This window comes from Conger conger, chromosome 13 (genome assembly GCF_963514075.1).
Source record: "Conger conger chromosome 13, fConCon1.1, whole genome shotgun sequence".
Classification (NCBI taxonomy): domain Eukaryota; kingdom Metazoa; phylum Chordata; class Actinopteri; order Anguilliformes; family Congridae; genus Conger; species Conger conger.
The window spans coordinates 24,834,361-24,848,571 of record NC_083772.1 but is presented as its reverse complement, the minus strand read 5'-3'; the positions used below and the strand labels follow the sequence as shown (position 1 = coordinate 24,848,571).

The window sequence follows — 14,211 nt, the reverse complement described above, 5'->3', positions numbered from 1 at the left end:
TTTCTGAAAAGGCCCTGTGCAAAAGTTTGGAAACCCTTTTGGACTATTCTTTGTTACTCTTTACATAGATGACTGTAGACCCAGGTCATTTATTTGTTAGGGCTTCAATGAGTCAAGTGAATATAATTCCAGGGCTGAAGTAATTCCATGACTTCTAAAGTATCCAACTGCAGTGACTGTTCTGTCTGGTGTTAACAACCATGGGTTCCTCTACAGCAGTTGTCCAAGGATGTCAGAATGAAGTTGGTTCATTTCCACCAAGAAGGAGAAAGCTACAAAAATCTATCTCAACAATTCAAACTGCCTATTTCCACTGTCAGAAACATTATAAAATGGAAGCTAAACGGAACAGTTGAAGTCGAGGCACGGTCTGGAAGACTAAGGAAATGTTCAGATAAAATGGCACAAGACCTGGTGAGAAATGCTCAGCAGAACCCACAAAACAATGCAAAAGAGTAGCAGACACAGGTCTAGCTATTCACAGGACAACAATACAACATACTTTAAACAACAAAGACCTACATGGCAGAGTTGCTAGAAAGAAACCATTCCTACGACCTCAACACAAAATTAAGTGTGTGAAGTAAGCCTTTTGGAACGAAGTGCTTTGGACTGATGAAACCAAAATTGAACTTAAGGTATCTTTTGGAGAAGAGAGGTTTTGGAATGGCTACCCCAGTCTTGAATATTATTGAAAATCTGTGGCGAGATCTCAAACATACGGTACATGCAAGGAGGCCAAAGAATATTTCCGAGTTAGAGGTGTTCTGCCAGGAAGAATTGGGGGAAATTCTAAAAGCGAGAATGAAAAGGCTCTTAACCTTTTCCATTTTTTGTGTTATGTTTAACTTTGTACCATTTAGAGGTCAGGTTCTTCTGTCACCAAGCTATTCACCAAGATATTAATTGTAAAAGGATTTTTGACCAAGGGTTCACAAATTTTTGCATACGACTATATGTGGATTGTACAGAGAGGGAATGGGACACATAGCTTTAAGAGTTAAACTTTTTTTTATTTTTACTTTTATCATGTTACTGCAGCCTTACTATCGGATGCCATCCAGACGCTAGTGGAGGCCAAATTTGTTATAGAGCCTTTTACTGCACATATAAAACATTGATAACAATAGAAATGTGTACATTGCTATGGACAATTTCACCTGGAAAACTATGTCAAGTACAAACTTTGTAAGAGTTACCAGAAAGACCCATCACTTATACTTACTTCACCAATGTTCTGCAGCCAAAATACTGCAGGGGAATATAATTCATTGTAAGAATAAGAAAATGTCCTAAATTGATGATTGAGTATAACACAAATAGGGAGGATGCATTATACCGCTGTGGTCAACTACAGAGCAGGCGTATTTATTTTTTTAAGCGTAGAGCAGACCGTGGTATCGGATTGCACCTTCTGACTGAGGGAGTATAGGGGATGTGTCAGATATATAGTTGGAATGCACAACGACAGCAATTCTTGGTGGATTTGGTGGATCTTGTTCATTCTTGACATGATGACAGGAACCTATGACGTATACCTCTTTATCTTAGCAATACATTTTGTCTTGTTGAAGCATTAACCCAATCTTAGCCTACTTGGAAGATAAAACTGGATTCCTCCTGTATTTGTTCATTCCCAAGTAGACTTTGTATAATAACACCGCCTTTCGGGAGATTGTGAGCTTTTACCTCATTTGCTTGCTTTTTTTTTTTGGACTTCAGGCCTGGTTTCTGTCCAAATTTTCTTCTGCTCTCTGTAAAGCATCTTTGTGAGAGTTCTCTGTAAAAAGCATTAAATTCATAGATTGTAGTTTGGGAATATGTATCGATTTCTTTAAGTTTTTGTCAGTTATATGAACACCTTTTAACTGTATTGTATTAAAAACTTCTGCCAAATGACAAAAATGTAAATAAATAAATTAATAGCATGAAATTTGTCTCCCAACTAAATTTACTCTAAATAACTGAAACTATTAAGGAATTAGGAGCCAATTGCGATAAACGATAAAATAACCCATATACAATGGACAAATAATGTAGGGCTGGTATTGAAAACTAAAAATGAATGTTATTTAAATGTTATTTGAATGTTATTTAAACAGTGCATTGCAATTTTTTTCTATTTTACGTCTTTTTTTTTTTTTTTTACTTCTCTTTAATCCTTTTCCTAACAAAACTCGCTTCGATTCTGAAGTAAACCGGATGTTCCTTTCTGAATCCACTAATTAATCTGGACGGCTGTGATCGAAGCATCGTACGATGCAACAGACCAGCGCTCTGTGTGGCTGTTTAGGATCTTCCTACCTAGGGGTGTCCTATTGTAACCCCAGCGGCGACCTTTTCCCTGCTTTCAACTCTCAGCGCTACACGGCAATGGTCCCGTGACCGCAGCTCTACAGTCTGGCAGGAACGTAGCTACAAACATGGCTGCCCTTAGCAAGTCTATTCCGCACAGCTGCTACGAAATAGGGCATACATGGAGCCCATCGTGTACGCTTTCAACACTCCAGGTGACAGCCGGAGCTTTGGAGGTGTCATTTAAAATATATGCACCCTTATATCTCGTAAGTTTAAATGCTTCGTCTAAACCGCCACCATTTACAAGAGAAAGGCACTAATAGCATGCAAGAACTGTTTGGCTTCTTGCATCGATTGATATTCACTGAACTGCATTTGAGTGCAAATGAGAAACATTAGCCAGCTAGTTAACCAGCTAACTTGATGCTGTCTTTTGTTTTGTTAGCATGTAAAACTAGGAAGCGAGAGTAACGATGTGACAGTATTGAAAATATTGGTATGCAAAATGCATTATTTAATCTCTACTTAGCATACATCGTCATGTCATGAGGCTAAGCTTTATCAGTTTAATCGATTGTCAACTTTGTGTGTACGACTTCTGTAACGTTGGCTCGTTCACTATGGTATTGGTAGTTCTGACAGTTGACAGTTAGCTAGCTAGCTAGCTAGCAAGCTTGTGTGCATTTTCTTGCTGTAATCAAGAGTAGGCTGTGCGCTCATTTTATTATCTGATTATACATATACAATGGCAGTTTCGTCGTAGCTGGCTAGTCTAAATACTTAGAAGAACCACCAGGTAAAGAAAACAGTTTGGTCACTGTTAGGTACAATGTAGCATTGTCACAACATAGTTAGCTCTAGCTACGTTATAGCTAGCTAGCTACATATAGCTCATGTTAGTTACTTAGCAACTGGATTTCTAAACGCGAGCGCTACAGTAAGTAACTCGCTGACGCAATACATAGCTAGCAAGTCTGGCTATAGAGCCAATTAAACCATTTATCCTAGACAATTAAACGCTTTAATGTGAATAACTGTTTTACACTGCATCTTTCCTGGCTGACTAGCAACTGCTTTTTATTTTGAAAGTCTTTGGTTCATAACAATTATTTAGCAACTATGTAGTTACTTAATATAGGATGTTATCTTTGAAATTCTATAATACATTTTTTGGTGTGAGCTACAGTTTATGCCGGTGATAAAGCGGTCCTCTGTTAGCTGCCTTACGTGCATTCTCGCCACTGTATTTAGCTTGCTGTCACTGCGTGCAACATGAAGCTGGAGTTCACCGTTGATGGCTTATGCAACAATGCAACTAAGTCATCAAGCGCATATATAGCAACGATACACCAGCTAACATTACTCTCGTTAGTCAATCTAATTATTTAATTAATGATTTAATTAAATAACTACATTACTTGGTGTCCAGCTTTGTCTTTTAGGGCCAACAGCACTATTACTATACTACTAATAGTTTTCCCTTAGCTTATTTTTGTACATTTTATATCCCTCACCCTGCCTTCCTTCTGAAGAATATCTCTTTGTGTAATTGAACACCCGTCCAACAGTTAGTATAAAAAAACAGGAAAAAGAATGGTGGTGGCCTTCATCCTTACAAGGGTTCAATAGAGGTGTTTCAGAAGTTAAGCCTTATGTTTCTTAAACCCTGCGCAGTGTTGTCCACTCATTATAATAATTTACAAAATAATCAGTAACCTGCTTTGCCACAAAACATTCGAAACCAATCTTATACAGCTTCAAACACGCACAATACAATCCTTATAGAATTAACACTAAGCTAATGCAATTCCCTCTGGCCTCTTCAGATGTGGCTTATACATTTTCTTTACTAATGGTATGTTCATGCCCTGTGACTTGGTGACTTTGGCCCGTGATTTATTCTCACACGGCTGGAGTGTTTGGATGATGGTGCCCCTGTGTCACAGAGCATACTGACACAGTCAGGGACAATGTTTGGAATGTGCTCTACTTGCAGGCTGTACTGCATCATTGTGGCAACAGGGGAATGTAAGAGTTGCCAGACTCTACAGGGTGCTCTGTGGGTTGTGTTTATCTGTGTTGACCTGGGGGTGGGGTGGGAGGGGGTGGTAAACAATCAATGGGTAAAATGCTCTGTCAACTGTTTGGCTGAAAGCTGAAAAGGAGAGTGGGTGGGTGCTAATTGCCATGATAAGTGAAATATAGGCTTGAATGCCATCTTGATAGTGAGTATTGCAATTCCATTGTAATTTTAAGTGAGGAAGGATGACCTTCAGATGGCATCATTCCATGGTAAGTGTTTGCTGTTAAATGCAAAAGACAGGTTTTGTTCACCTGGTGTGTGGTTTGGTGATGGCTGGATGCAAGTTTCAAATGAAGGCTACATACTGCTGCTGTTATGAGACTCCATTCAGTATTCAGTGCCAGCTCCATGTTCTAGATCAGGGAAATGTTCTAGATCAGGGATGGTCAACCTTGATCGCAGAGAGCTGCACAGTCTGCAGGTTTTAGTTTTTTCTTTAAAACAAACATTACTTAGACCAAGAAAACGAGGTGAGGTGAGATGACTGTAATCGACTGCTTTAATTGATCAATTAAGTGCTGAGTAGCAAAAACCAGAACACCCTGCAACTCTCCCGGACCAGGATTGGCTGTCTCCTGCATAGTACACCATTACACCGTAAGCCATTCTTAGATCCCTGCGGTCTATAATACCTGGTTTGTTTTTTAGATTGCAGCCATTCTCCGAAGGCGGAAAAAGGATTACTACTTGAAACAGCTGTTACCTGAGATTCTCCAGTCCACTTCATTTTTGACTGCCAATGGAGGGCTATACATTGCTTTTTTCTGTATCTTGCGGTAAGAAATCCACCAACATTCATTTGTATTCATATGGTTATCGCAAAGCATTTTTCCCAGATTGCTTGAATATTATACATATGCATTAATCATACATTCAGTCATCAGTGTATAATAAGAGATTGAAATAAGTGTATTTTGAGAATGCTCACCTGACATGAATATAGTTAATAAAGAAAGCACAAACGTGAGCTTTTTTTTAGTTGATGCAAATGGTAGGGTGGTAAACCTATGGAAGATCTTGAATACTAACAAAACGCATTTAACACACTTATTGTGATGTTCAGGAATAACTTGAGCTTACAGTGCTCTATATGTTTCACAACATACATCATGAATAATGTAGTGTTTTTTTAATCACTCTGAATCTTTCTGCAAAGTCAGTCAAAACATTTCCATGAACCGGGGTGGCAAAGCCAGACAATTAGTTTGAAGCAGCTAATGACTGAACAACATGGAGCAATTAGAGCAGTGCAGCATTCTGACGGAGGTTTGTAAAAGCCTCATGGCCTTTCTGCACTGTGGAGGTCTTGGGTCTTGGACATACCAAGGCACATAAAGACCTTCTGGAATCATAAACTCAGCTTCTTTGGTAACCGTTGTAGAGATTTTCTCTTAATGAAGGCTTATACGCCTTTGGGGCAATGCAGAGATCAAAGGTGTTGGAGGGTATGGGGATTTGTCATGGTGGACTTGCACGCCTCCCACAGGCAGGACCCATGCTTTGTGGACATTGAACCTTGGGAGACACTGAGGAGCTGTTCAAATGAAACAGCCAATACAATGCATGCTCAAACCACAACACTATTTATCCCACCCATTATCTGTAAACATGCTGATGTTGATACGCCATTGGCTGTGGCAATTAAAACCAATTTTCAACCAATGAGCTTTAATTTTTGTACAGCTATACAATGTTTTGGTACAGAGTGTCGGGCCTGCTTGTCAACTGCTTATTTTGAAACCCGAATGTAAGGACTATAAACCTAGGCAGAGGGTGAGTCAACATGTCAGTGAGCCTTTTTCAATGATAGGAAGAGATTTACAATGGTCGTGTACTATTGCACCTTTAAGGATAGGATAGGATAGCAAATTTCATTTAATCTCAGTTTGATATATGTTTTAGATTGGCCTGGACGCACAGTTGATTAGACTAAGCAGGAGACAGTCCTCCCCTGGAGAAATGCAGGTTTAAGGGCCTTGCTCAAGGGCCCAACGGCTGTGCGGATCTTATTGTGGCTACACCGGGGAATGAACCACCAACCTTGCATGTCCCAGTCATGTATCTTAACCACTAAGCTACAGGCCGCCCATTGTCTCCATTGAAGGATATTGAACGCACAGAAGTTTCTGTCCACCTGCTGGCTTTACTTTGCTGCAACTTAATGTTTTTGAGGTTCTACAGATTATTTAACAGATAATGTTTATAGCTTTTATCCATAATTACAAACATAAATATATATATATTTTTTGCAGGCCATCTCAGTTTTCATACACACAGGAAATGGTTCCAACTTGAAATAATATGAGAATAATCACGATTTATATCTGTCGCTGTTCAAGCTGCTTTGGAGTTGAAGCTCCTTGATGTGTGTTTTCTTACTTTAGACCACAAACCCCCGAAGTCTTAAACCTGCTGTTTCAAAGCAGGCGGGTCATCAGAAACTCTGAAATGTCGTTCATCACACAGAAACACCTGCCAGGGCTGCCACTGGGCCAATCAAATCCATACACTAAAACCCAAACTGTCCCTTTAAGGGTGCTGCTGAACAAACAACCTCCAGGCACCAGTAAAAGTGCCTAGAGCTTTATATACACTGTGAAAATAACACTTGAATCATTATCTCAGCTGTTGCATGAGGCAGAGCTTGGTCCGAAGGGTATGCATTCTTAAGTGTTTGACCTAATGTACTGAAATGTGGGGCTGTGTGGACCTTGTGACCCTGTCTGTTTTGAGTGGTCCTGCCTCAGGGCGGACCAGCCCTGCATGTGTGGAACTTTAAATGCACCCGGGACTGGTCCCTGACAAATGAGCTCTAGTTTACCTCACAATGGCCATTTAACAAGTATAGCTAATTAAAGCTTGAAATTGACAAGTAGTTTATTGGAAAAGTTCAAATGCGGTAAATAAACCCAGATGGTGGTGTTTTCTTTGCTGTACAAAGCTCACACCATGTGGCCTGAAGGCTGCTAGTGTCTGAGCCAGCTATTGGGGGACCGACTATCGTATAAAGTTATTTTTGGCAGTTCATCTTTTAACCACCAAACCAAACTGAGAACGGCATTGCACATTCTGGTTTAAGTAAAAGTTGTGACAAAAGAGCCACTGATACTGCTTTGATTGCTGTTGATTTCATTGGTTACAGAGGTGAAATGTGGGCAATGTGATGGCATGCGTCTTGTTCATTTGTTCATACAAAAAAGCGCCTCTTCCTCTTTTCTCTGCTTTTCATTTTGTTTTCCCAGCACAGGCTGAGGCCACAGTCAGGACAGGACCCTCGTCTTGCTTCCCTTGTTGCATCTTGTTAAGAATGGTAATTCATCCCAAGAACTGCTAGTCCCAAAACACTTGGGAACATCTGATTGGTGTGCAGTGAATTGAATTTCCAATTTCCACTGTTGAGCTGTACCCAGCTCTAGCACAAGCTGGAGTCTGACTTGATACAGTATGACAGCTTCAAATTCTCTACGACCTGAGATGTAGCGCACGGAGGCGGTATGATGGCTTCTCCCCAGATTGAGATAACTGCCCGGACTTCGTCTGCGGTTCTAGCCTGAGGTTTTTCCCCTAAACAAAACACACAGTGTTATTGCTGTGCACCTCTGCTTATTTCCTGTGATCGGCCCTGGCAGGCTTCTGCTTTCTCTTTCCCGTCTTCACTTCGTCACATTGTTTTCCCGCAGATGCCGGTGGACCGGTCTCAGTTGGAGAGCTTGCTGACTCAGCCCATAGCTTGCTTGCAGTGCGTTAGCATCGGCAATGCTATTGTGGTGTGCTGCTTTAGGTTAGCATAGCAAAAAATGCTAATGGAAAACCACCTGGAACCTGGACTAAGCCAGCCACATTTCAGCGCTACAGTGGAAAAGGGGCATAATCGATCTAATGATAATAGCGCAGCCGATTTGCAAATGCGTTATGTCCAACAGAATGCTTCTCCTCTGCTTTTCTCTAACAAAACCATACGCGGGTACTCTTTTATAGAATGAGTTGCAGAAGTAGCTTGTTAAAAGTAACAGGGAGAGTTATGTTTCTTTCCGTGGGGCCCTGGTTGGGGTTGGTGCATGTGGCGAGTCCCGGGTGAGATGTTCCCAGTGCTCCCGAGAGCACGGTACTCTAACCTGAATTCCTGCTGTAAAAACACAGCTGTGTTAATGGATTCCATTGTGCATATTAAGCTAAATAGCACAAGCCTTTTCCTGGAAAGTGGACTGCAGCAAATGTGAAGTCCGCTCATTTGTTCTTTCTCTCTGGTTTTGTGCCTGCTCTTCCCCTGCAGGAGGCTTCTGGGCCGGTTCTACTGGTGGTCGGCGGGTTTCGGGGCTGCACTGCCCGCCTCTTACCTGGCCATCCTGATTGAGCGAAAGAGCAGGTGAGCGTCCGATCCTTCCCCTGTCCGTCCCGTCCTGTGCTGGCCTGGCTGGGCCAAGGCAAGGCCAGCGTCAGACAGGCATGCTAACAGGTGTGTTCTGCTGTGTGGTGCTCTCCAGACGCTCTCCAGTCTACAGGCTTAGCGCTGGGTGACCAGTGAGGATGTTTAGTCTGTTCCTGAGCGAGTGGTTGTCGTTAAATGTAAATATTTTGGGTAAGGCTACATTATAGCTGTGCCCTAATGCATCAGAAGACGCCCCCCGAACACTATTTCTGCTTAATAAGACAGCTAATGAGAACTCAAATTTGGGTCCTCAGTGGGTAGAAACAATCAGGGGGCACGGGGCCTGAATTCCAGAAAAGAGTTTGGTTACAAAATGAAATTGTATAAGTCATCATCTTCATGCATGTTCCCGGTTCAGCAGGAAATGTTAGGAGAGCTGAAGAGTCATTTTTTTAGGTTTAGGGGCTGTATGCTCCTTCTCCATAAATGAAGAAAAACACTCTAAACAGCACAATACTGAGGATTCATGAAACCTGCAAACTTCTGTGGACAAAAGTAACCGCAAATACCCTAACCAGTACCAGGAGGAACCTAGATAATCACCCTTCCTGATTATCTCCTCTGCTCAGGGTCCCTGTGTCTGGAGGGGTTGACAAATCAAAGCTTTGTGAGCCTTAAATTTGGAAAAGTTCTTGCACATTATCCTCTATAGATTTTCTGTGGAGAGCAAAGCCATTCAAACAAGCTGCTGATTGGCCTTGTGTGGTAGCTCTGCTCATGACAGGATTCACAGAGCCCCAGTCTGTCATCCTATCCAGGGCCTCTCACTCAGCACACGGCACACGGAGGGCAACCTTCACATCAGGACGGGTTCAGTTTCCGCTCTTTGTCTTATTTCAGGTTATTTTTATCACAATTCAAGTTGCGCGAATGTATAAAAAGCGAGCAAAACAGAGGAAAGAGGGACTTTGCGGTGCTTTACGGTGAGAGAGGTGAGCTCCGAGAGCCAGAAGTCCTCTCCCCCAGGGCAGCGAGATGGGAAAAGCCTGGAGAGGTTCGGTGTTGTTTACGTAGGAAGGACGCTCGGGGGGGGCCTTCAGTGTCCCGATGGTATCTGCGAGTCTGTGGCCCAAAAGGCCTACTTTGTTTGACAGCGCTGCACAGTCATTTCTCACTATCTATCGCTTGCGGCGGGGTTCATTTGTATTATCAGCGGACGCGCTCCTCCCAGCGCCTCTGAAGAGTGGCTGAGCAGCCGAACCCCCGCGCGTCTGATAGGCCGAGAGCCCGTCTGACAGGCCGAGAGCCCGTCTGATAGGCCGCGAGCCCGTCTGACAGGCCGAGAGCCCGTCTGACGGGCCGAGAGCCCGTCTGATAGGCCGAGAGCCCGTCTGACAGGCCGAGAGCCCGTCTGATAGGCCGAGAGCCCGTCTGACAGGCCGAGAGCCCGTCTGACAGGCCGAGAGCCCGTCTGATAGGCCGAGAGCCCGTCTGATAGGCCAAGAGCCCGTCTGATAGGCCGAGAGCCCGTCTCTGGGAGAGCGGCAGGGCCGGCCCCGGAGAACTCCCCGCCACCCACGCCCGCCGACCTCACAGCGTGACCTGGCACCAGTAACGCTCGGGCTGACCGAGGAGGGGAAAACACTGGACGTTCACATAGTGCAGCGTTAGGCAGGGATCCCTGCGGGCCTGACCCAGCTAGACCGCTCGGTGACGGACTGCTGGCACAGACTCCCTCCCTCGCTCCGTCTCTCCCTTCCTCCCTGTCACGCAGCTGGGGGAGGCTCTGGCCCTCTGTGTATAGAGGGCCCCAGAAACTCACATCATTCCTGGACTGCTACCGCACACCCCCTCCCAGGAGAGAAACCCCCCGATGCTGAACCGCTCCCTGAACCGGCTCTCCCCCCTCGTGGTGCGACCGCTCCCCTCCTGCATGTCAGCGGCTTGCATGGCCGACTGGAGACCACACATTCTAGGAATATAATAAACAGAGAAGAAATTAGATTTACTTTGTCCATTGTAAACCGCTGAAGCATGTGTGCCGTGTGTGTTTGTGTGCTGTAAGTGTGTGTGCGCACCCGTGTGCTGTGTGTGTGTCCTGTGTGTGCTCTGTATGCACTGTGTGTGTGTGTGTGCTGTCTGTGTGTCTTCATGTCTTTATGTGTTCTGGCACTCATCTCGGTCCATCTGCCTGGTCAGTGTTAACTAACATCATAAAACTGAAGAAGGTGAAGCCACACTCAGCGGTTCCCGTGTCCCTGGCGTGTGTGACGCTGGGCGATATCCGATCTGTTCCCAGGCATCTCGCTCTCGTTCCTGATCCTTTCACAGATCCCAGAGCCGCGCCAAACTTTCCTTCCACACTTTTCAACAGCCTGGCGCGGGCCAGGGCCCTCAGCGTTAGCCTGGCTGTCAGTGAGCGAGTCGCCATCTCCAGGGTCCTGTTACAGGTCACCACCGGAGCCGTTGCTGTGGCAACATTAACCCCGGGGTCAGTTTCCTCCAGCTGCAGCGTTGGGTGCACTCTAGATTTAAGGCCGGGGGTCCCCAACCCCCCACTGCCTGGCGCTCGGCTGGTTTTTGTTGTTGCTCAGGACATTTTCGTTAAAGGCATCGAGTACCCCTGGTTTTTTTGGGTCTGAATTGGTTATTGATTTTATGGTGAGGCTGACTGTGGGTTTTCACCCTGTTGTGGACTCCTGTTGGTCTCTCCCTCGAACATTAATTTGTACTTGTGTCACTGTGTTCTTCCCCACGTCAAACCGTCAGACTGCACTAGTAATTTGTTTTGTCCTATGGCCAGTGTCCTACAGCACTCGTGTTTGTGCCACTGTTCCACTAACCGTCCTAGCCTTCTCTCTCACTGCAAAGCTGATTTTAAAACCCGTATTTCAATGCCGGTGTGATCGGACGGAAGTCTTAACGCCTGCGCTGGCGGCCTCCCCACAATAACGGAAGCTTTAATTTTACGATTCTTTATTTTTATTGATACTTTCTGGGCGACGGTGGCGAGCCGCTCTTTCTGTGCCTTCCTGGAGCCGGTGACCCGGGCTGGTGTGGGAGGCTGCAGGTCCACAGGAAGAGCCTGGGCGTGAGAGATTAACTCCAGCGTAAACACGCGCGGGGCCCCTCTATTTTTCCAGGGTCTTTATCGCAGCGGTGGGCTGTGGAGCCAGGCTCCCCCTGCAGCCACCCTCGTGCCCCACAGTCTGCACCGGCTTCTGCTGCGAGAAGTGCCAGTCAGGGTTCATATACTCACATACACACACACATGCATACCACGCACACACACGCACACATGCACACCACATACACACACACACACACACACACACACATATGCACACCACATACACACACACACACTCATGCACACCACATACACACACACACACATATGCACACCACATACACACACACTCACATATATGCGCACCACACACACACACGCGCACCACACACTCATGCACACCACATACACACACACACATATGCGCACCACATACACACATACACACACACACACACAGACATGCACACCACACATACACACACACATATATGCGCACCACACACACACACACACACACACATATACACACACACGCACATATGCTCACCACACACACACGCACATGCATACCACACACATAGGCGTACCACACACACACACATGAATACCACACACATGCTTGTGCACACCACACACACACACACACACACACACACACTCATACACACACGCGCGCACCACACACATGCACACCACACACACATATGCACACCACATACACACATGCACACCACACACACATATGCACACCACATACACATGTGCACACCACATACACACACACATCACACGCATCACACACACATATATGCATATGCACGCACTCACACTGACTGAAAGACAGCAACAATCTGGCGCTCGTTCACACAAGCACACTGCCCCATACCGCCCTTTCCCCCGCGCACTCCCAGACCGCAAAGCCCCGGCTCCTGTCTCCTCCATCTCCCTGCCCTGGCCCCGCCGGGCCCTCCGTCTGAAAAGGGCCGATTTTATGTGGAAACCATCGGCTTCCTGCTTTTGTCATTCCCCAGATCCCTGCAGGACCGCGCAGCCCTGACTTTTATTCCTGTTTTCCGTCTGCGCGTTAAAGCCGGGGATGGAGATGACATATGGTCCGGAGAGGAGCCGCTCCGCAGGGCTCCGGTCCCTGGCCTCTCCTCGCCGCGTCTGCCCGGCGCATTCACCGCGCAGCGCTAGTACAGGAGCTAATGTATGCCGCTGTCGACACCGCGAGGCATTAACACATTCACACAGTCTGAGTCCCAAAAACACCCAGGAGAGGAGACCTCCAAGCCCACATTTCCAGATACAGAAGCATATGAAAATTATTTGTTTTCCCTGGCATGCCTGTGAGACGTAATATCAGTGTGTGTGTGCGCGCCTGTGTGTTTGTTTGTTCACATACTGTGTTTTCAGGGTGAGTATGTGAATAGGTTTGTGGATAATTGATTTTGCTTATGGACGTGCATAGTGTATGTGTGGGCACACGTGCACACATATGATAATGTATGTGAGAGAGAAATAGACTGCATATGTGTGTGTTACATGGACTATATGTGCTTGTATGAGTGTTTGGACATATGCCGGTGTGCTAACAAAGTACGCATGCATTATTTTGCGGCTGTACTACGTGTCGGTGGTCATTTTCGCATTGCGATTTGGCGTCCGTCAAATGTGTGTGGTGGTTTGGAATGCCTGCAGATACAAATGACTTATTCATGATGTTAGTTCTGTGGGCAACTCTCGCACATTCTCACCATGCCAGTCCTCAAATCGCTGTCGTACATTTTCACTTTCCTGCTTTTGTGTGAAATCCATACCGCTCTGCCAGTAGCGCCGTCTGACAGAAACATGACAGGACAATTGGCCTTTATTCTGTGCTTGTCTTTGCAATGGAGTGTGTGTGTGTTACTTCAGCTCTGTCCTCTGGGACCGTCTAGTAAAGATAATGACTGGTCTCCAGTGTGTATTTGTGTGAGCATGTTTGGATGCATGAGCATATGCAGGTGAGCAAGCTTGTGTGTGAGAGAGTGTGAGAGAGTGTGTTTGTGTGTGTGTGTGTGTGTGTGTGTGTGTGTGAGTGAGCATGTGTGTGTGTTTCTGTGTGTGCGTGTGTGTGTGAGGGTGTGTGCATGTGAGAGTGTGTGTGTGTGTGTGTGTGTGTGAGGGTGTGTGCATGTGCATGTGAGAGAGTGTGCGTGTGTGTGTGCATGTGAGAGAGTGTGTGTGTGTTTGTGTGTGTGTGTGTGTTTGTGTGTGTGTGTGTGTGTGTGTGTGTGTGTGTGCGTGCGTGTCTGTAAGTGTCTGTGCATCTCATCTTCACGTGTGCCTGCTTGCGCTGAAGCCCACTCTATCACACACACGGGCACTTGTCTGGAGTGGAGTGCT

At 45.6% G+C, this 14,211-nt stretch overlaps 1 protein-coding gene across 1 annotated transcript in view; it reads left to right on the top strand.

Moving 5' to 3' along the window:
- Positions 1-2,238: 2,238 nt before the first annotated feature.
- LOC133107901 (transmembrane protein 135-like) overlaps positions 2,239-14,211 on the top strand; it is an 89,741-nt gene continuing 77,768 nt past the window's right edge. Inside the window, exons 1-3 of the mRNA XM_061217190.1 lie at positions 2,239-2,564; positions 5,030-5,157; positions 8,655-8,747. Of these exons, the coding sequence (XP_061073174.1) occupies positions 2,424-2,564; positions 5,030-5,157; positions 8,655-8,747 (362 nt within the window). The 5' untranslated portion in view covers positions 2,239-2,423. The remainder of the gene's footprint in view (positions 2,565-5,029; positions 5,158-8,654; positions 8,748-14,211) is intronic.